Below are 24,042 nucleotides of genomic sequence, written 5' to 3' on the forward strand. Positions count from 1 at the left end.
TTCCTGGCCAGGGAGGTGACCCACATGGCATGGCAGAACTCTCCTGTCTTGCCTGTTGCACCCCATAGTAGTGTATTTCAGTCAGTCTGCCTGTTCTGTTTCCTCATTCTGTCTGGTGAATCCTTCTCCCTCCCCCCCCCACCACACCTCTGGCCTTTTATGGCAGTTCTTGTGTGCATATATAAATCTTCAAAGGAAAATGAAATCTAAGGAAGATTTATTATAACTTCAGTAGAAGTATTAAGTAGAAAAAACTAATAAATAAATGTGGCTGGGGGAAATCATTAAATTTCCTAACAAAATTACATTTTGTGGTCTTATTGATATTAATAAATATAGTTATCTGAATAACTAGACATACTTCCCGCTTTATTTTTATTTATTTTTAAAGATTTATTTATTCATACAGAACTGGGGTACAGGCCAGAGATGTGGAGGGCGAGAGGATTCACCAGAGACAGAGTGGGGAGCAGCACAGGCAGATGGACGAAGTACACTGCTGAGGGAAGCAACGGGCGGGAGAGGAGAGGTCTGCCGCCATGTGGATCTCCTCCAGGGCAGGCGGGGATCGAACTCATGCGGAAGTGGCTTAAGCTTCTTAGTGCTGTGCTTTAACCCGCTGTGCCACCAGGGAGGGCCCCCACTTTATTTTTTAAGGGAAATGGATGGTAATTTTAAATATTGTATTCATGAATCATGCTATTTCTATAATTTGTCAGAAGAGGGTAGTATCCTGTCTCAAGAATAAAACAAACTATAAAGGGATGAACCTTTGTTTCCCCCATAAATATACACATATATTTTATATTCAGAGGTTGTGAATCCTGTTAACTTTAAACAAGCATGTTTAAATATATTTAACACAACATGTAACATGGCAAAAATTGTAACGGTCTTTTTTAAAAAATATTTATACATACAGAACTGGGGTACAGGTGTGGAGCGTAGGAAGATTCACCAGAGATAAAGTGGGAGCAGAACAGGTAGATTGACAAAGTGCAAGGAAGCAGTGAGCTAGACAGGAGAGGTCTGCTGTGTCATGTGGGTCACCTCTCTGGTGGCGGAATGTAACTTCTATTGAGGTGGTTGCATCTAGTTTCATAGTGCGGTGCTTTTTAACCCATTGTGCCACCAGGGAGGGCCCTGTCTGTAACTTAAAGAAAAGGAAAAACCTGATAATAGTTGGCGTGGTAAGTTTTTTAAAACTTACATTATTTATACTTAAATTTAGGTATCATAAAGAACCCTTACATAGGAATTCAGGACTCTTGAATTTTAATTGTCTACCATTTGTTAATGTGGTATATGGATTTGAGCATATCTTAACTCTTCATGTCATTATTCTGCTTTTTCCTTTTTTGTCTTTGTATCAAGTTTAAGAGCATTACTACATCTGTAAGAAATATGAGAAAGAGCTAGTGATGACTGGGAAGAATTTGTAAGTATAAGCATAAGGTAGTGTTAGCACAAAGTTAGTCTTTTAGTTTTTTCTAATATTATTTTAATTGTTAAATTTTGGACCCCCCCCCTTTCTCCATATTTCTCCAGTTGAAAAATACACAGCCTATTAACTTTGAGGAATGAGGAAAAATAGTATTTTTGTTGTCCTTCCCTGACACATAATCAGCTGAGTCAGTTAGCTCAGACTTTCCTAATGAGTCATTTTTTGGAAAAGGCCAGTCATGGAAAGTTTCTGGCTAAACAAAGACTTTTTAGGAAGTTGAGTAAGTGAAAATGAAGTTAAAGTGGAATTTTTGTTGATAACACTTGAATTAACTTGCTAATAGTGGTCCTTTTTCCTGTCAGGGTTTCCTCTTGATATATTAGAAGTAGTCTATAACTTAGTGTTCTACTAGAAGATTCAGACAGCTGAATCTCTCTTTATTGTTAGAAGTGGAGTTTTAGGCATGCTATCAAGGAACACTAATTAGCTATTACTTAGTGTCAATTACCAAAGTCCCTGAGAGAAATATACCAGTTTCTAGAACTTTTTTCCTAGTGATTGTGGAAAGGACTTTGATTCCAAGAATCAGAGATACTCCCACAGGCTATACTTCCCTGCTTTACTTGTGACACTTAGTATACACTGCGCATGGTCATGGTGTGTTCTTGGCTGACTGTCCTCATGGGCTGAGGCCTGTAAGTGCACAGACCAAGTGTCTTTCTGGATCCCACACTCAATGGTGCATTGATCTTGGTTGCTTTTCAGAAAATGTTCACTAAATTGTCTTAGGTGGCTGCTACAGAAATTTTGTCAGTCCTCTGGTAAAACAGAACAAGACTTGGTTTTTGTACAGGCATCTTTTACTTTCCCTATAACTTGGTCAGCTTGATCTTCATTTTCTCTTATTACCAACATTCTGAAATTCCACAATTGAAAAAAAATTAATTTTCACAGTGATGTGCCTTGATGTTGGTCTTTTAAAATGTGCTGTGTTGAATACTCTGTGACTTTTTGTGGAAATTCATCCTCCTCGGAAGTTTTCCTTACTGTTGATAACCTGTCCCCTGTTTTCACTTTTTCTGGAATTCCTATTAGTTAAATGATGACACATTAGTTAAGCTAGTCTACACTATGCTGGGGTAACAAACTCAGAAACTGTTTAACATAGCACATACTTATTTCTTACTGTAGCAAATTCTAATATAGGTTCAGTAGCACTCCATCTAGTAATTTAGCTCTCTGGGACTGCTGAGCCAGGGAAGAATAGCTTTCCATTTTATTCCCTTCTTTTCAGAATGAGACTTCATCCCTGCCCTTACAGTCTGGAACTTTAGTGGTTTTCATTTCTCCCAAGAGTAATGGGTTCTGCTAAGTTGGACTGGGGAGCATCTGCTGTGGTGTTAGCTCTACCCTGCACCTCTACCTTCTGAGGTTCCTGGTATCTCATTTATTGAGTTTCTAAAAACAAGTATACTTTGGTTTCCTTGTTATTAAACATTCCACGTGGCTGTAGGCTTAGGAGATCCGAGAAAACAAAAATCTAAGCAGCCACTGTCTGTCTGCTTTCTGCCTTCAGAGAGTTTGGTGAACAGCCTATTACTAATATATGTCTTGTCATTTTCTGTGTGTGGTTTTGCTATTTAAATTTTTTCCCCACTTTGAAGCCCAAGGGGATTGCAAATGAGATGGAAAAATACACAGAATAATGTAAAAATAAACTATTATATATATATTTCAAAAAAAAAAAGAAAAAAAATTCCCCCCCATTTTTTAATAGAGTTTTGGTAGAGACTTGTAAACGAAACTTCTATTCAGTCACTATTTCTAAATGATCTTTACAGGTGTTCTTCATGTGCCAGCTCAAGTCTGCCCCAGATTCTACCCAGGGCACAGAAATTTGAAGTACGCTCTCTAGTCCAGTCTCTGGGAATCGGCATTAAGTCTTAGGTTTGGATGTGTGTTTATTTCAGTTGTCTGTATAGCAGTGTAAAGTCATCCTCAAGTTTAGTGACTTTAAACAGTTGTATTATTATAATTTCTCCTGGTTCAGGGGGTGGCTGAGCTCACTAGGCTCTTCTTGCTCAGCGTCAGTCGTGCTGCTGTGCACAGTTGGTGGAGCCATCCCCAAAGCTCCCTTACTCCCATGTCTAGTGCCAGGGCTAGGCAGACTCAGTCACCCGGACCTGGGTCAGACTGCTCTAGCATTTGCCTCTGCATGATCTCTCCATGTGTTCTTTCCAGCATGGTGACTTCAAGGTGGTGATACTATACATATACAGCACTGTATCTGGCCCACAAAGTTGTCTCTTACTCCAAGTCTCAGTAAACTTGTTTGAGTTCAGTGGAGAAAGGGAAGCTTTTGGAGAAAAATGAAAACAATAGAAAGGGGAGCCAGACTTCTTGTATTGTTAACTTTGAATTTCAAAGGTGCGTTCTCAAGAAGAACCAGGTGCACGCTATATCAGCTTTTATCAACTAGCCTCAGAGGTCATGGACTGCCACTTCCACCATTTCTAAGAATTGGCAGCCACAAAGGCCCACTATTTTCAAGGGGTGGTCTCACCCCACAAAAAGTAAACACACACACTTGCTCTCGTGCTTTAGTGTAGAGTTAGGTTGTGGGAGAACAGATAAGATAGGATAGTTTTGACAACTCTCTTTGGGGAATACAGTCTACCAAAGGGTTCTCTTGCATTGCTATTAATACTTGATCTCTGGATAATCTTGGAAAAGTAACAACCCCTTGGATTTCCACTTGCTCACTCTTGAATTTACAAATGTGCCTGCACTTGCTAGAGAAATGCTCTGTAATAAATCATCTCCAAAGCATTTATTTTTGCTTATGACTTTCTGGGTACATAGGGTTCAGTTGATCTCAGCTTGACTCCGGTCTGCTTGCTGGGTTCATTATGGTTTAGCTTTGGACCAGCAACTTCTTAAGGTATGAGTTTTTCAGCCTCTTGGACCAGCAGCTTCTTGAGGTGTGTTCTTACGGTGAAAGGGAGGGACTTCAGGCACATTTACAGCTTCTGTTCTTGTCATGTCACCTAACCTTCTCCCTGGCCATTAAAGTAAGATAGGTACCCAAGCTCAACATCAGTGCAGTGGAATATTATTTTCTTGGTCACCAAGGAAAGAATGACTATTTGCTGAATGATGGTCTTATTTGTCATTTATATTCTTCCTCTTATTTCTCACTTTTGATAGTGATTATTGAGTTGTTCATTTGGGAGACTAGAAGGACATAAAAGATTTAAGTCTGTAGGGACTTCTTATATCGTTGAAACAATAGGATGTGTAGGATTTGTCTATTAATGTTCTCAATTAGTGTTATTCTGAACAACCTAATTGAACATTTCATAATACTGTGACCATAACTGCGAGCCCTCCCACACAGAAGCTGGAATTTAAACAGAATTCCTTAGATGTTTTTGTTGACTTGGCAAGTCTAGGCAGGCATTAGGACTTCTCTATATCTGAAATTTCAGGCACTGTAAATATTCTTATTTGATCCTTTTGGACTCAGCATTACTGAGGGCAATTTTTCTACATTGGAAATTGGGCAGGGGTCTCAGTCACATAGCTTTCTTTCACTGCCAGATTAGTGCCAGTTTAATTAGTTTTAAATAATTTTTTTTTCCGCTTTGGATTGTTTTAGGTGTGTTAGGAAATACTGCAGAGTATTTCCCATTGTTTATACTGTGGCTTTTCCCCTTGAAATAATGCCACTGCTTTTCTCCAAGTATTTTTTTTACCAGGTCTTAAAGTATGAGTTCTCATCTGTGCAGGAGCTCATGCAGGGAGCCTTTTCAGCCTGTACATCAGTAACAACCAGTGGTCTGTGATTCAGTAGCGACTGTGGGAGTGTGGTTCATGCTGATGGAAGTCAGGGAGAACTAGAGAGATCAGCTCTACATGTTTCATTTAGTGAGGGAACATGTCTTTTGAAACTGTTGTAATAAACTTGAATCTTAAAGCTCAGTAGCCAGAACTTAATGCAAGCCCAGTGGGTATTTTACTTGCCATGTATTTCCTTTTCTTAGATTTTTGTTTATCTTGTTTTACTCCTCTTGGAAACTTAGCATCTCTTTTCTTGTTGCACAGGGTGACTAAGGAAGTGGATGCTACATCTAAAGAAGCAAAATCTTTCTTCAAGCAAAATGAAAAAGAAAAACCATTGACTAATGTCCCTTCATCTCTGCCGCCACTGCCTGCTGGGTCAGGGTGAGTGTTAGCAGCGCAGGCCAACTGGGCCTGGAGTGCTGGCGGCCCATTTCCAGCTAAAGGACACTGGGTTCATGTGCACACTTCATGACTTCTGCCTCAGAGGATTACACTGCTGCTTTGCCTTCCCAGAAATATTTGTCAGAATGACAGGTGCAAAGGAAAATTAGCCATAGCTTTCTATTTTGATTCCAGCCCTGAAAAAGTCCTCATTTACAGTAGCCTTTACATTTTAAAAATGAAGTTTCTGAATGAAAATATCAGCAATTCATCAGAACTTCTAATTCACCTTTGGGTTGAATATTCACCGCTATTGCCCAGTGACCTCAGAGGAACACTAAAGGTCAAAACTGATGTACAAATAATTCTCTTTAGCACATTGTCAGGAACTTAATCAGTTTGCTTCCTTCATAGTTTCCATAGTATTTCAGTTATTTTTAGCTGAACACTAGAATTCTTTCTCTTTGGAAGAAATAAAAATTCCTTTCTTCGTAAGTGTATGGTAGGAGTATAGCTTCTCAGCCAGTACAAAAAGTCTGGGTGTTCGCATCCTGGGCAGCGCGATCACCGACTCCTGGGAGAGCTCCGTATCCGTACAGTGTTGGAGGTAGTGCAAGTAGCCCAAGCAGCTCCTCCATCTCTTCTGTCAGGGTGTCACTTCTTCCATCGCTCCTCAGAGGAACCTGTGTCATTGCTACAAACAGTAAAGTTTTGACTTCTTCAGTTTAAAAAAATACATTGATTTTCCTATCAAATGAGCTTTTCTAGGATAGGCCTTTCTCATCTTTGCAGTTATTTACCCAGAAGCAGACCTGGAGACAAAAGTTTGAGTATAGTTTCTTTTTGTGGGAGTTGATTCTGTGAAGGTTTTTTTTTTTTTTTTTTTTGTATGGGGGGGGTTAGGGTGGGTAACTGGGAAAATGCCAGGGCAGGGTGTTGTGCTGAGTAGTATACTGCTGGTGGTAATTCTATGTATGGTGCCCATACATAGAAGTTTGTAAAAAGGGAAATAAAAATTTGTCGAAATGGCATTTATTGTTAGGACATAGGATAAACTGATTTTCTGTTTTTATATTACTATATGTAGTATGTGTTAAGAAATGTCACAATCCCACTAAATTGATTTCAAAATCTACAAATTGAATTTGACAAGCCAGTTTGTGATTAGTCTTATTCAGGATATTACTTGGGTTTCCACCTTTGTAACTGGTACTAAATACTTATTAGATGTACTTATTAAAAGTATTACTGTGACACTAAACTATATTAATTGCCAGATAAAGGCAAAGTTCTTTTACCTTAGGTTTCTAGCATAATCACTTTCAACTAGCAGTTTTTACTTCTAGCCTTCTTAGGTAGTTCTTAAAATATTGATGTTTAGAGATTTTACTTGGAAACAAATGTACTGTTACTGTAATTATGAAGGTAAATAGAAGAGGGTGAAATAGACTATTCAAGGTCAGATTAAGTCACTGTGTTACTCATAAAAATTCACTGAGTTCATAGCCATGCCTTCCTTTCTTAGAAAGAATTCAGAGCCACTCCATGATAAGAAATCTGAGATGATATCTGTAATAGGGAGACCCAGCAGAGAATAGAAGATAGCCTCAAGTTAAGTTACTTTGAGGAGAGTTTAATAACTCACCAAGTTATGAAAAAACATAGGAATTCGAATAGTGCAGTGTTCCAGGGCTAGTAATAATGAGTTCCCATTAGCAATCCTTATCTTGAAGGGGCAAGGGGGAGAATTGTGTGGGGAGGGCCTCCTCAGGCATTGATCTATCACTTGAGGGACTGATTAGTCCAGGGGAAAACCAGGGGAATAAGTGAACAGCTCTCCCTTCCTCCCTCCCTTTTTCTCTTTTCTTGTCAGGGCTTTCCAATGGCCCCTGAAGCTTATGAAAGAAAAAATTACTCTTGACTGCTTGTTACAATGATAAGGGAGATTTAAGCAGAACTGTCAGATATCAAGATTTACAATAAAAGAGAGAGCTGAGGACCAAATTTGAACCCAGTCAAAGAGCAGAATGAGGGAGCATCAGTAGTACATCATTACTAAGAAGAGACAACCAGACTAAGGGGGGTCTCTCTTTTTTTGAAAAAAGATTTATTTATTTATGCATATGAGAAACTGGGGTACAGGCCAGAGGTGGGGATAAGAGGATTCACCAGAGGCAGAGTGGGGGGCAGAACAGGCAGATTGATGAAGTTCACTGCTGAGGGGAGCAGTGGGCGAGACAGGAGACAGGACGCCATGTGGGACAGCTCCCTGGCTGGAGATCAAACTCATGTTGTGGTGTCTTTGGATAGCCTCATAGTAGGGTGCTTTAACCTGTTGTACCACCAGGGAGGGCCTGCTAAGGGGATTCTTTCTAAACTGAATTAGCAAGATTCTTGCTAAAGGCAGGACAGGGGCTTCCACATCAAAAATTGGGAATGAGGAATAGAGTGTTCAAACATCACAGGTGGAGGATTCTTCCTAAAACTAAATAAAGTAAGCCTAGCAAAGATTTGGGGCAGGATCAAGGTCTAAAGAAGTTTCAGAGAAATCTGACTATAATTTGGTGAAGAAAGGAATCTGTCAGACTTTCCATACAGGACTTCATTTGCATTCCACAGCAGCATGAAGAGGAAGTCCGGAGGGGCCAACAGAAAACTTTTGGTGAAATATCTTTCAAGGGACTTACCCTTTATAAAGGGTAAAGTGAAATGGGATCAAAGTCAGTTTCTTTGAAGGCTGTAATAGGATGTAACAAATTACAAAGCTCTGCCTGGTGCCTGTGTAAAAGTCCTTGGAGTTGTATGTGAAATTAGGGACACATTTAATTGTGATTTTGTAGGCATTGATTTTCTGAATAGACAGAGATGACCTTCAATTTTGATATGATAACTTTTCTGCAGTACCTCTCTGAAAGCTACTACAGTTGTAATTGTTCTTGGGAAAAGACAGGACCAACGGGATTCAGATCTGGGTGTCATAAATAGGTATATTTTATCATACAACTTTATCTATTGCAGGCTGCCTATCCAGGGTATGGAAACTCTTCTCAAGAGATAGAAAAAATCAGAAATCATTCAATTTATTATAAGAAAATTATCAGTGTAATAAAATATTTTTCTACAGTCTTTTCATTTGCAATTTTGAACCTGCTTCAGTTTATAGAAGTTGTCTAGCAGAAGTACTTTATTTATTTACTTTTATTCCTTCTAAGCAAATTTAAGCAATACAAGAAAACCAGAACAGAAGAATAAAACATCCTGTCCTACATCCTTGGCTAGCAAATAAGAATAGAATAATGGGAGCAAAAGTTTATAACTGAAAATGCATTTCCTCTACATGTTTAAAATACTACACTGCTTAGCTATTAAAAAGTCAAAGTTTATACTTTGGGAATGAGTAAAGCAAACACCCAATTGAAATGAGAGGCAGGAATTGGTGAGGACAAGAAGCACTCTCTAGTCTTGGTGGTAGAAAGCACCACACTTAGCTTAATGTATCTAAATTCCTTTAGTTTTGTTGTCCCTAAGCTCTTGTTCCTCTTTTTATTCCCAGTACTACCAGTACTATTGGCCACTGGAAGCCAGCTTCTGCCAGCATTTGTGGATTTCTGGCTGGTCAGTCTTCACCCCACATTTACTATTCGTTTCCTCCAGCGTGATTACTTACCACATTCCACCAGTGGAATTAGTGTCATTGAAGTTTATAATCTTCCCTGTAGACATTAACAATTTTGATTAGTAGTTTGCTATTATTAGTTCCCTCCTTAGAGATTGGGAATGACCTAAAGCAATAAAACAAGAGTAAAAAACATTTCACTTTGAGTTTTGTATTCTCATCTGTTGATCCAAAAGAAAATGACCTTTTGTTGTGCGTTTCAAAAGCATCAAGGATGGTGTCAGTTTAGCAATGCTTGCCCCAAGGAGGAGATAGGGTTCCTCACACGCCATACTGAAGATAGAAGACACAGACTACAGTTTGTTTTTGTGACTTGATTGTGTCGATGTATGTGACCATTCAGTCACTAGAAACCTTTTATTTGTGCAAAAAGATAATCCTGTCAACAACAGTTAAGGCGACCTCACTTTGGTTGCCTTTTAAGCTTTAAAATTTTCCATATGTGGGCCCTCCCTGGTGGTGCAGCGGGTTAAAGAACAGTATTAAGAAGCTAAAGCCACTTCCGCATGAGTTTGATCCCTGCCCCGGAGGTGACCACATGGTATGGCAGACCTCTCCTGACTCCCCCGCTTCTCCCCTCAGCAGTGTACTTCATCACTCAGCCTGTTCCTGCTCCCTACTCTGTCTCTGATAAATCCTCTCACCGCCCCTGTCCCTCTGGCCTGTACCCCAGTTCTGTATGAAAAAAAAACTTTCCATACGTAACTCTGATAGAAAGCAGTGAACATTTCACTTTAACAAAAATCAGAGCTAGCCACAGTATTGGGAGAAAATGTTTCTATTTTTTTTCTTTAGAGCCAGAGCTCACAAGCTTAAGTTATTATTGTTTTAAATATTTATTTTATTTTATTTATTTATTCATACAGAATTGAGGTACAGGCTAGAGGTGCAAGGGCGGTAAGAGGATTCATCAGAGACAGAGTGGAGAGCAGAACAGGCAGATTGAATGCTGAGGGGAGCAGTGGGCAGGTCAGGAGAGGTCTGCCACACCGTGTAGGTCACCTAGGCTAGGCGTCCTGCTGAAGTGGGTTTGGCTAACTTACAGTGCTGTACTTTAACCTGCTGAGCCACCAGGAAAATTAGCTTTTTTTTTTTTTTTTTTTAAGATTATTTATGCATACAATAGGCCAGAGGTGGGGTGGGAGAGGGTGAGAGGATTCACCAGAGAGAGTGGGAAGCAGAACAGGCAGGGTGACAAAATACACGGCTGAGAGGAGCAGTGGGTGGGACGGGAGGGGTCTGCCAAGCCATGTTGGTCACCTCTGGGGCTGAGGATTGAACTTGCACTGAAGAGGCTACAGCCAGCTTGTAGTGCTGCGTTGTGCCACCAGGGCTGGCCCTTGTGCCTCGAGGGAGGACCCTTTTACTCTTTTTAAGACAACTTTATTGAGCTGTTTTATTTATTCACCAGTGTCTATTATACAGTTCATTGGCTTCTAGCATATTTACAGAATAGTGTATTCACAGAGCCATGTAGCCACAATCATTTCTAGTTCCTCAAAAAAAGAAATTTAGTTAATCCCCATCCATCTCACCATCCCCAGGCATCACTAATCTGTCTTTTTGGTGTCTCGATGGGTCTGTTTCAACTTTTCATTTAATTGAATCGTAAATTATTTGTCCTTTTGTGTGTGACTTCTTTGATTTAACATGTTTTCAGTTCATCCATATATCTGTAATTCATCCCCCCCTCCCTTTTTTTTTGGCCAAATAATATTCAATTGTATGAGTATATCACACCTTATTTATGCATTCAGTAGTGGATGGGCATAGAATTGTTTCTACTTCTTGACTATTAAGAATAATACTTACCTGAACATTCATATCTGTGTTTTTTTTAATATTTAAGTCTATGCCTAGGTATACTGGTAACTTGGATATGCCATTGGATAGCAGACTGAGCAATAAGAGAAAAATCTAGCACTCTTACCAGGAAGTGGGTCACTTGAGTGCCTAAATTTCTTTCTTTCTTTTTTTGTTTGTTTGCTTATTTTTTGTTTTTTTGAAGCATATACAGTTCTATGTCAACTCCTGCTGAAAAAATAAAGGGAGTTTCCTTTCTTCATAATTAATTCTACAACTAAGGAGAGGGAGTTGCCTTTTGAATTGTTCCCACAAGAGCTTAAGATTTCTATTCAGAGAGATTTCCTGTTCAGTGATAATTAAACACTTCAGTTGTTTCAGGATTGGCCACCCTGAACAGTTGGAATATTTTGAAATTATAGCATTTGCATTCTTTTTTTTTTTAAGATTTATTTATTTATTCATACAGACCTGGGGTAGAGGCCAGAGATGTGGAGGGTGAGAGGATTCACCAGAGACAGAGTGGGGTACAGAATAGGCAGATCGATGAAGTACACTGCTGAGGAGAGCAGCGGGCAGGTCAGGAGAGGTCTGCCACGCCATGTGGTCACCTCCAGGGCAGGCTGGGATCGAACTCATACTGAAGTGGCTTTAGCTTCTTAGTAGCTGTGCTTTAACCCGCTGCGCCACCAGGGAGGGCCCGCATTTGCATTCTTAATTCAAAGAGTTATTCCAGGCAAGCTAGTAGTTGAAGAATTATGAATGAGGAGACCAGTGCTGTTATTTAAGGGGAAGAAGGAGGAGGAACTATGGGCATTTGGATCAAGAAGTCAAGTGCCTGTCAAAGTGAAATCTCAAATGTAGAAAAGCTTTCAGAGCAAGAACTTTTTTCACGTGTGGTCACCAGGATGGGGTAAAATCCTTCAGTATGGATTGAATACCTATAGTAAACACTATGAACTTAAGAAGTGTCCGTAAGGTTTTCAATGCCTAGAGTTAACATGACTTTATTACACAGAGCAGTCTTTCTCCAGCCTTGAGTTATAGTGCTAGTAAGTTTTAAAAATTATGAATTTAAGAACTTCATCCCTGTCTGTATTGTAAACTTAAAAATTTCATTGCTGTATTCCTGAAATTTCTATTTTTCTAAATTTCTTTTGGTGTGACTAGAAAGATGAGGTAGCTGAAGTTATTCACAAAATTTACTCAGTATGATAATAGGAAGTTGGTTTGGAAGTGGGGATGTAGAGGCCTTCATTTAAGGAGCAAATTGTGCTGCTCTAAGAAAGAGGTGAAAATATTTTGGTTAACTTTATAGCTAATTTATTGATTTAATTGTTTTTTTTATGTTGTAACTTCTTGTAGTGTACACTAGAGGGCATAATAATCCCTGAGAAAGATACATCCCTTGTCTCTGGCAAAACCCCAGGATCTTGAAACATTCCTACGACTTGGTACATGGGTGCAGTAAATTATTCTTTGCATAATTAGGTTAGTTGCTTAGGATGACTTTCTGTGTGCATTATCCAATTTCTGTGTTTTTCCTTTTATTGAGATTTGTTTTCAACTCTCCCGTTTTCATGAGATTTTTCTTCTCATTTTTCCCCTTGAGATATAAAAGCCTTTATTATTATTTTTTAGTACAAGTAAGAAAGTAAAAATGACCTGTAGCTCCACCACTTAAATTTTGTTCAGAAATAAGTCAGTAAAACTTATCTTGCTATTTGCTTGTTTCTCCATTTCCGTCCCATAGGCTAATAGTTGTTACGTGGTGATCAGTTTGTGCAAATCCTCCCTCTTCTGTGCTGACACATTGTGGTCTTATGTACATTAGGACAAAAACTGACTAGCCTGTGGCTTGTATGTCTTTACTTAAGCACTGGGCCTCTTCCCAGCTCTAGTATAAACATGTACAGTTTTGAATGCCAACATGATATATGCCAGTGTGTAGTTAGACTATACTTTCAGTAGCCATTCTCTTATTGATGAATGTTTATTTTTCCAAATTTCACATTCATAATTCTGTGATCAAGCTTGCACATGTATATTTTTTAATATTTTCATGCTTTTATTTAGAAAAGCATTTTATTTATTTTAGAAAAATGGTAGCTGGGTCATCAGATATGCGCACCTTAACCCTGACAGATGCTGCCAAGTAAGCAATCCCAATTTGAAATTTCTCCAGTATTACATGAGAGCACATATTTTTGCATGCCATCATCAGTACTCATCTGGATTTTCTCCACAATCATTGGGTTAACTGAATCCTCATAACCTGCTGGTTTGACTTGTGCTTAAAATAACCGTTGACAACCTTTATTATCAAAAACAAATTGAAAAAAAAAAAAAGATTTGTTTATTTATGCTTACAGGAACTGGGGTATAGGCCAGAGGTGCAGGGTGGTGAGAGGATTTGCCACAGTCAGACTGGGGAGCAGAACAGGCAGATGGACGAAGTACACTACTCAGGGGAGCAGCGGGCAAGACAGGAGACGTCTACCATACCATGTGGATCACCTTCGAGGCAGGGATCGAAGTTGCACGGAGTGGCTGCAGACACCTTCATAGTGCTGCACTTTAACCTGCTGTGCCACCAGAGAGGGCATGGTAGTGCTGCACTTTAACCCTCTGTGCCGCCAGGCAGGGCCCCAGGCTCTCTTTTTTCTCCCAAGAATTAAACTAATGTGTAACTCCAGATTTCACACAAAGAATAAATCAGGATTTGAGTATATCACCTACAGTCGCCATAGTGAATCAAATCATCAAAATTAGTTAATTCTCTTCCATTTTAGAGTTCAGCTAAAAATCTTAAGTTTTATAAATGCCTAGAGAAGTTGAGAATCAATTTAGGGACTGTTTATTATAGGTTCTTTAAAATGTTATGTGATATTTCTCTTTTGGGCCCTTAGCGTTAGAGGTTTATATTTCTAAATTTTTTTTTTTAAGATTTATTTATTTATTCGTACAGAACTGGGGTACAGGCCAGAGATGCGGAAGGTGAGAGGATTCACCAGAGACAGAGTGGGGTGCAGAACAGGCAGATCGATGAAATACAAGGCTGAGGGGAGCAGCGGGGAGGCCAGGAGAGGTCTATCGCGCCATGTGGATCTCCTCCAGGGCAGGCAGGAGTCGAACTCATGCGGAATTGGAATAAGCTTCTTTGTGCTGTGCTTTAACCCACTGCGCCACCAGGGAGGGCCCTATTTCTAAATGTTTTACCAGCAGTAGTGAACATTAGGCATATGTCAGATCTTCTTATTTTTCTTAAGTACTTAGTTCACAATTTTTATGTCCTCATCCAGTTTGGGGAACAGGCATTTTGCTGCCATTTCACGGAAGGTTATGACTACAGAAAGACTCATATTAGATAGCTTTTTAATTTATATTAGGGATTTTTCTTATGGGCGAAACAGAGCTGTCTTCTAATTATTTGGGTCAGAAATTGGAAAATTAGGCTACCCTGCGTCTTATAGTTAAAAGTTACTTAGCCCTAAATTCTTGCTAAAACATTGTTATCCAATGGCCTATGATAAATGTAGGTCAAAATAACTTAAAACATTTAAACTAGGCTAATACATCTGTGTTGTTGAGAAAAATGTTAGATTCTCAGCAGGGATTAATTTTTAGATCTAGGAATTCTGAATACATGAGATCACAAAAATTATGCATTTTATATTATTATTAGCCTTTCCTTTGAATTTGAAATGTGTGGATGACACACTGAATTTGTTGACGTAGAAATGTCCACTGAAAGACACGAAAATCCAGTATTTTATTGCATTAACACCATACTATAAATGTATTTTCATAAAAATTGACAAGTTGTCATGGTTATGAAATGTATGGTTTTAATAGCTGCTGACTGGAGAATGAAAAAGAAAAAACATGTTTTGCGTTTGTTTTTGCCTTAACCTAGAGTTCTTTTGCCCCAATTGGTGATAGTGAGATATAGGGTGTAGAAGTCAAAGAACAGGTATGCTCTGTACAGTCAGATAGAGCATGCCATGACTTGTTCTGAGCAGAAGTAAGAAGTAGAGCAATCCAAGGTATACCGTGTACAAAGCACTCTTGATTTTGGTGTCTAGTCTAGCGTAACTAGCTTCAAAGAAGAAATTTGAACAAAAGTTTCCTTTTGAGTCTGCTTCTAGATGTGATTCTGTGTTGTGCTATGGAAGCATTGGGAAGCATTGAGTCTGCTTCCTAGATGTGATTCTGTGTTGTGCTATGAGTTTTTGTGATGTGCTATCCAAGTTTTTGACATCATTTCAGAAAATCATTCTGATTTAGCTTACAGTGGATGGTCATACTCAGTTTCTTGGTCTTGATGTGGAAAGCCAGCTTTCCTGTTGGGCTAATTTAGGTCTGCTGTTTGTTTTATAGTGTCATAAAGAATGAGCTAGGCAAAAATCTCAGCTCAGTGAAGACTTAAAATATGAAGTAACTGTCTGCCTTTAACTCCTTTGATATAAGACTTTGGTTAATAACATAATGAAAGGGTCAGTGTTTCCCCAGGCATAGTAGGGAAAAACTTTTATTTTCCTTCATCTAGCAGTTTCTGAGAAAAAAAGGCAGCTCCCTTCCTTTCTCCCTATATATGTCATCTAATCATGATACACTATTTCAGGCCAACCCCTCCTGATAAACAAGTGTAAACTTAACTCCTACCACTTTTTCTGTATTTGTTTTGGGTTTTTGCAAGCTTCACAGGCCTCTTTATGCATTTAATAATGTAGACGTACGTCAGTCACATTAGCCATCTCTTACACGCTTGTGATTCGATGCTGTGTTCTTTCAGTGCTCTTCTGAACTCTAGCCCCATCTTTGTTGCTTGTGCTCTAAATTTATTCTGAATCCCTCTGGCATTACACCTTTTCAACATTCAACTAATTTTCTCTACATTGTCCCATTTTACTGAACAATAGAAACTGAGCTGTGAATTTCACTATCCTGTTCAAGAAAGAGCCTGCGCCTGAGGTTTCTTTCCAGTCCCATGTTTCCATGTGCTGTGCCAGATTGCCACTCTGCGTCTGGAGATGAGTGCCACCTCAGTCACTGAGGCTAGCTCAGTGCCACCTTCAGGTCTTACTGTTTTTGTTCCCTGATATCCCTCCCCCAGCTACCCCAACTACTAAGCCGTTTTAATTCTACCTTCACAATATCTGTACATACCATTTCTTTTCTTCTTTCTTAAGATTTATTTACTCATGCAGGCAAGAATTGGGGTACAGGCCAGAGGGACGGGGGTGAGGGAAGGTGAGAAGATTCACCAGAGACAGTGGGGAGCAGAACAGGCGGGTTGACTGAAATACACTGCTGAGGGGAGCAGCGGGTGAGGCAGGAGAGGTGTGCAGTGCAATGTGGGTCAGCTCCCTGGCCGGGGTTTGAACTCAGTGCTGCAGTGGCTTTGGATAGCTTCAGAGTGCTGTGCTTAAACCTGTTGTGTCATCAGGGAAGGCCTACCATTTATTTTCTTTCCCTTCCCTCTTCTCTCTGTATTTTATCTCCATTCCCATTCCTCTTTTTTCTGGGCCTTAACTTTTCGAATCATCTGTTTATATGTAATTGGAATCTATTCTAGTCTTGACAAGTTTGTATTGTAGTCATTTCCTTAGTTTACTTAGAGGCTACAGTCACTTTACTATACCCTTTATCTGCCCTACCTGCTACTACCAGATAATTTGGTAGATTCAGTTTTGATTGTGTCACATGTTCAAAAATTTGATCCCACTTTCTACAAGTAAGTTGTTAATCTTTTGCCTGATGTTAGTGAATTCTATACTTTGGCTCCAGTCACATCTTTTTCTGAGTTATACTGTTCAACAACCAGAAAGCACTCCTTTCCTTTGACCCATATTCTCCTCCTTTAGCTTTGTTCATATTGTTCCTCCTCCCCCACCCCTTGCCTTCATCTCTTCGACCATCTGTGACAATCCTGCCCATTTTTCAAGTCCCAGTTCTGTCCTCCCAGTCTTCACTGCCTTTTCTCGTGATACTCCTGTTCTGCTGATGATCTTTCACATGCTGGACCACAAAGTACAGTTATTCTTTCTGATTCATGCCCTACAAAGAGTAAAGGGTTTTAAAAAAATCTCTAACTTTGGATTTCTGCAGTTTGAATTCAGTGTGGATGGTGTGGATTTAGTTTTATTTCTTGAATCTGAGGATTCATGACTTTTAAAAGTTCTGGAAAAATCTCAGGCATTATCCCTTTGAATATTGCTTCTCTTGTATTCTTTTATTTCCTTCTCGAACTTCTCATTTTGTCCTCCAAATCTCGATTCTCTCTGCTGTTGCCATTTCATTCTCTGCGGAGTGGCCTTCCCGTGAGCACTTTCCGAGTCCTTTGCTTTTCATGCAGCGGTGTCTGATCTGTTTCACAATGTACATTACGTTTACCAGTGACTCAGTTTTTCTTCTTTGTAGGCATCTACTTAATTTATTTCCAAATCTGTTCATTCTTTTTCTATAAGTTCTGATTTATATGTTTTGAAGTTTCCTTTTATATTCTTTAACATTTTAAGTTAACCTCCTTTATAGTTTCTGTCAGATTGTTCTTTTATCAGAAGTTCTTAAATTCTAATAATGTATTTTCTTTGTTGGCTTTCTTACTGTAGATGATTTCCCTAATGTTTAGTAACCTTTACTCATTTTTATCAAGGTTTTATCTCTGGAGTGATCACATCTGACCTGGAATGAAGTGGTAGTATTTCTCAAAAGTGGGGCTGAATTTGCTTCTTCTGGGTGTCCTAGTTTGGCCTAATTTTTTTTTTTTTTTGGCCTGATACTTAGGTTAATTCCTTGTGTTGGCAAGACCGAGGCAATACCTAAAATATTTGGGTATTATAATTGAAATTATAATTGGGAACCCCAAACCCATATGATGGTGAGGAGACACTTATTTCTCCATCTTCTACTGCCCAGGCAGAGAGAAGCTACTCCCTAGGACTTTAGGTGAATTTTTCCTGTCTGCCCTTTCCCCAATGGTGTAGTTTTCACTGTATATTAGATTTTAGTTTTCCAAATTCCATAAGCCCAAAACCAGACCTGTTAATATGGATAATAACCCTCAGGCCGGAAGCTATTGAAACTTCTTCCCCATCCTAGTCACTGCCTGTAGCCACTGTTAGCTGAAGTGCTACTCCTGTGGTTTTCAGTTCCTTCTTTGATCCTAGTACCCTAGGGTTTCCCTTTCTTCTTTGTGTGTTTAATTAGGCATTGAAAATAATTTGTGGTATGTCTCGTCTACCATTTTTAGGTCTTCATCAGTAAAATGTTGAGGTTATCTTAAACATCCTACCTGAACTGGTAGGTCATTATAAGCTCTGAACAGGCAGACATCTTCTTGCTTTATTTTTTGTTTCTCTAGACCTAATATACAGTTGTTTTTTATATTTAATGAATTTGAAGTGATTTAAACATATTTCTGACCACTTTTAGAATAGGAAGGAATGCCCCATAAACCTGCCCCCCTTTTAAAGATTTATTTTATTTGTGTATACAAGAACTAGGGCGTGGACCAGAAGTGTGGGGGGATGATTCACCAGAGACACTGGAGAGCAGGAAAGGTGTATCCACTAAAATACATTGCTGAGGGGAGCAGAGGGTGAGACAGGAGAGGTCTGATGCACTGTGTGGGTCAGCTCCGTGGCTGGGGATCAAACTCTCGCTGCAGTGGCTGTGGGTAGCTTGATAGTGCTGTGTCTTTAACCCCTTTGTTGCCTACCCAATACTCCTTTAAAATATATATCATGACTTCTTTTTTGTATCAGATATAAACTGCTGCTTCTCCTACCAAAGACTTAACTGATTTTCAGTATTAAAATACTTCATTACCTACATGTCAAGTGTTTTTCTTCTCTTTTGAACTTTGACATTGTTCTTTTTGTTGGGTTTCCCTATTGCGTTTAAATGCCCCCTTTCAGCGCCATCTTAATGTCTGTTTTGACGGTGTTTACCACCCAATATTGTGAACCTCCTCTTAGTCTGTCTAGTGTCTGATCCTGTCAGACTCCTTTAATGAACCATCTAGATACCACCCATCATAAGGGTCAGGTTGCCAAAAATTCAAACCATTGATCTCTCAGCCTCCTTTGCAACAGTTTTTCAGTCATGAACTTCAGCTTCATGAATCAGACTTCTGCATGATACTTTTGAGTCCAGGGTTAGTGAAGCAGAGATGAGAGCCCTGAAAAGCTCCCCAGACCCACTAGGTGCCAGCTGTAGTATGTGTGCTACAGTTGTGGAAGTTATCAGCCTAGGTGTGGTGTGAGGAACTCTATACTTTTTTTTTGTTAATAAAACTTTGAGAAAGTGTAGACTCATATGTAGTTACATAAAACGATACAGTGAGATGCCTTGACCCAGTTTAGCACATGTTATTATAATATCATACAATATCTCAACTAGGGTAATGATCTGAATAGTCAAAACAGGACACTACATATTATTAGGCTCCCCTCTGTTGCTTTTATAACCATATCTAATCTTTGCAATCACTAATTTGCTCTCCAGTTTTTTAAGTTTTGTCATTTTAAGAGTGTTATATAAGTGGAAGCATACAGTATCTTGCTGACTAGTGTTCCATGGTATGGATATACCATAGCTCATTTCACCATTCACCCATGAAGGACATTTGGACTGTTTCTAGTTTAAAGTTGTTACAAATAAAGGCTATAATATTTGTGCACAGGTTTTTATGAGCATAGTGTATTATTTTGTGTGAGCCTAAGTTTTCTCTTGCCACTATGATAAATTACCACTAATTTAGGTGCTTATACAGCACAAAGTGTCTTACAATTTTGTAGATCAGAAGTTGTTGGAACATGGGTCTCATCAAAGTAGGTTCTCTGTTTTTTCTGATTGCAGGACTAAGGTCCTCATTTTTCTCGTCCTCTGTTAGCTGAAGACTAGTCTCAGCTTCTTGGGATCATCCACATTCCTTTGTTTACAGACCACTTTATTTTTAAAGACAGCAACAGTTAGTTCATTCCCCCTCAAGCTGTGATTCTCTAATCTTCTCTCATCTCATCTCATCTACAGATAGTGGGAAGATTTTCTGCTTTTAAGGATTCCTTTGATTAGATTGTGCATATACAGATAATTTAGGATATTCTTCCTCATAGGCTCATGCATCTGTAAAATACATTTTGCTCTGTAAGGTAGCATATTCACATCTTCCTTGGGGGTAGGGTGTGGGCATCCTTGGGGAGCCATTATTCTGCCTATCACAATTAAAATTTCATTTGTGAGAGGAATATGTTCTGAGAGGGGCTAAGTGCTGGATCATTGGTAGTTGCAAATGTAACTTCTATAAGAAACCTCCAAAGTTTTGCAGAGGGTGATATCATTTTACATTTCCACCAGTAGCATATAAGGGATCCATTTTTTCTACATCCTCATCATCATTTAGGTGTTGTCACTTTTTTATTTTAGCCACTATAAAAGATATATAATGGCCCTCCCTGATGGGGCAGTGGGTTAAAGCACAGCACTAAGAAGCTAAAGCCACTTCCGCATGAGTTCGATCCCCTCTTGCCCTGGAAGTGACCACATGGCGTGGCAGACCTCTCCTGACTGCTCACTGCTCCCCTCAGCAGTGTACTTCATGGATCTACCTGTTCTGCTCCCCACTCTGTCTCTGGTGAAGCCTCTCGCTGCCCCTGAGCCTCTGGCCTGTACCCCAGTTCTGTGTGCACAAATAAATAAAAAATCGTACCAAAAAAAAAAGATATATAATGATAATTATGGCTTTAATTTATATTTCCCTGACAATTTGTGGTTTTAAACATCTTTTTATGCACTTTTTTTCCTTATTTATATCTTTTTTGGTGACATCTCTCTTTGTCACTTGCCCATTTTCTTCAAAAGATTTACTTATTTAGGCCCTCCCTGGTGGCGCAGCGGGTTAAAGCACTGCACTAAGAAACTAAAGCCGCTTCCGCATGAGTTCGATTCCCGCCTGCCCCGGAGGCGACCACATGGCGAGGCAGACTTCTCCTGACCCGCCCACTGCTCCCCTCAGCAGTGTACTTAGTCGATCTGCCTGTTCTGCTCCCCACTCTGTCTCTGGTGAATCCTCTCACCCTTCGCATCTCTGGCCTGTACCCCATTTCTGTACGAATAAATAAATAAATGTTTAAAAAAAAAAAGATTTACTTATTTATGCATTCAGAAATGGGGTACAGGCCAGAGGTGCAGGAGTAGCAAGAGGATTCACCAGAAACAGTGGGGAGCAGAACAGATAGATGGACTAAGTGCACTGCTGAGGGGAGCAGCGGGCATGCTAGGAAAGATTTGCTGCGCAATGTGGATCACCTCCATGGCAGCTATCAAACTCTCACTGAAGTGGCCACGGCTTAGCTTGGCTTGACTTTGCAGTGCAGTCCTTCAACCCACTGTACCACCAAGGAAGAGAAAGCCCATTTTCTAAATGAATCCTTTGGGCTTTTATTATTGACTTCATAGTTGGTTAAATCTTCTAGAGCCTACTTCTTTATTAGATACGTTTGCAAATTATTTCTCCCAATCTGTAGTTTGTTGTCTCATCTTTTTAAGATCATTTACAGAAGTTTTTTACTTTGATGAAATTTTATTTAAGTTTTCCATTTATCAGTTTTTCCTTTTATAGACTGTACTTTTGATATCAAATCTAAAACGTCTTTGTCTGGTCCTAAATTACAAAGGATTTATCAGAGATAGAGTGGGGACTAAGAACTAGAACAGGCAGATCTATTGCTTAAAGGTATCAGCTGGTGAGAGAGGAGAGGCCTCCTGTGCCATATGTGGGTCAGCTCTCTGGCCAGGGATTGAACTCAGGCTGTAGCAGTGATAGCACTAAAACTTAACCCCAGTGCCACTAGTTTTATAGTTTATATTTAAGCCAGTGATCTATTTAGACAAAATTTTTATGAGGTATGAGTTAGGTTAAGGTTCTTTTTTTTTTTTTTTTTTGTCTTTGTATTTCAGTTTCTAACTATTTGCTGAAAGCCTATGTCTTTCTATTGCTTTTGTACTTTTGTCATGGAATTGCTTCTTTATTTTTGTTAAAAAATGAGTTGATCATATTTGTGAGAGTTAGTTTCTGTCCAATGATGTGCTTTATCTTTCTGCCAGAATCATAGAACCTTGATTTCAGTCCTTTGTAGTAAGTCTTGGAAGAATGATTTCTCCTACTTTTTTCTTTTCATATTAGTATTACAGTTCTTTTACATTTTCCTTTAAGTTTAAGAATACTCTTTTCTTTATCTGTAGAAACGCTGGGATTTAATAAGGATTATGTTAAACTTTGGATGGATTCAGTTGGGTCCCCTCAGTTCATATGCTGAGAACTTAAGTTCCTAATGTGACTTTATTTCAAGATCGGGTTTTTAGGAGGTTAATATTGAAGGAGGTCATACTGGGCCCTAATACACTATGACTGGTGCTCTTAGAAGAGGAAGAGATGCCAGAGATCTTTCTCTCAGCACTTGCATGACCAGGCCATGTGAAGACATAGCACAAAGGTAATTATTTACAAACCAGGAAGACCAGTCTTACTAGACATTTTGATCTCGGACTAACAACCAACAGAACTGAGAAAATAAATTTCCCACTTGATTATTGGTATTCTGTTCTGGCTGCCCAAGCAGACTAACAGAAACCTGTATATTATGTGAGGAGATGATTTCCTTACTATGTTGACTCTTCCAGTGCATGAAATGATGCTTTACATTTATTTAGATCTTTGATTTCTTTCATCAGCATTTTTATGACTTTATAGCATGTAAGTCCTACAGATGTTATGTTAGGTTTCTATTTAGTATTTCATTTTCTTTTGAGTGATTATAAATGATACTGTACCTTAAATTTCAGTGTCCCTATGTTCATTGCTAGTATATTGAAATAGAATGGATTGTTTATATTAGTCTTATATCCTGAAGCCTTGCTGAGCTCACATTCTAGAAGTTTTTAATAGGCTTCTTGGAATTTTCAGCATAGGCAATCATTGCAAATAGGTTTTTTCCTTTGCTGTGTATGCTTTTCCCCTTTCTTGCATTATTATATTGGCATATACTTTCAACTCATTATAAAAGCAGTGAGATTGGACAGTTTTCCTGTTCCCAGTCTCAGGAAGAAATATCTTTCATCATGATGTATGAGGTACATAGGTTTTTGTAGATGCATTTAATCAAATTAAGTTTATCTCTTCCTAATTTTTTTCCAGTTTTTATCATAAAATGGGTGTTAAATGTTTTTTCAGTATAGGTTGTTATAGTAAATGTGATTTTTTTCCTTTAGCCTGTTAATATGATAGATTATGTTGATTTTTTTTAAACAGTTTAGATGTAATTAAAAACCATACAATCCACCCATTTAAACTTTAATTTTGGGCCCTCCCTGCTGGCGCAGTGGGTTTAAAGCACAGCACTATGAAGCTATCTGCAGATCCCCAGCCAGGGAGGTGACCCACTTGGTGAGGTAGACCTCTCCTGTCCCACCCACTGCTCCCCTCAGCAATGTACTTCATCAGTCTGCCTGTTGCTGCTCCCCGCTCTGTCTCTGGTGAATCCTCTCAATGCCACGACAACTCTGGCCTAGACCCCAGTTCTGTATGCATAAATAAATAAATCTTTTTTAAAAAAAATAAAGTGTACAATTTAATCATTTTTAATATATGGAATTTTGTAAATATCACCATAATTAATTTCAGACCACTTTAATCACTGTTCCATAAAAATCCAGAACCCAGTAGTTACAACTCCCAGTCTTAGCAACAGCCCATTTATGTCTGTGAACTTGCCTATTCTGGACATTCATACAAATGGAATATGTGATGCATTTCAGTATGTCTGGATTTTTTGACAGCATAATATTTTCAGTGTTCATCTATATTGTACTTCATTTCTTTTTACTGTCA

General features: G+C 39.0%; 1 protein-coding gene across 1 annotated transcript in view; it reads left to right on the forward strand.

Moving 5' to 3' along the window:
• Positions 1-24,042, forward strand: part of CFDP1 (craniofacial development protein 1) — a 100,354-nt gene that overhangs the window by 15,536 nt on the left and 60,776 nt on the right. Inside the window, exon 5 of the mRNA XM_004690371.2 lies at positions 5,549-5,668. Coding sequence (XP_004690428.1) covers positions 5,549-5,668 — 120 coding nt within the window. The remainder of the gene's footprint in view (positions 1-5,548; positions 5,669-24,042) is intronic.

Source organism: Condylura cristata, unplaced genomic scaffold (assembly GCF_000260355.1).
Source record: "Condylura cristata isolate star-nosed mole 26May11 unplaced genomic scaffold, ConCri1.0 scaffold00028, whole genome shotgun sequence".
In the NCBI taxonomy this organism is placed as follows: Eukaryota; Metazoa; Chordata; class Mammalia; order Eulipotyphla; family Talpidae; genus Condylura; species Condylura cristata.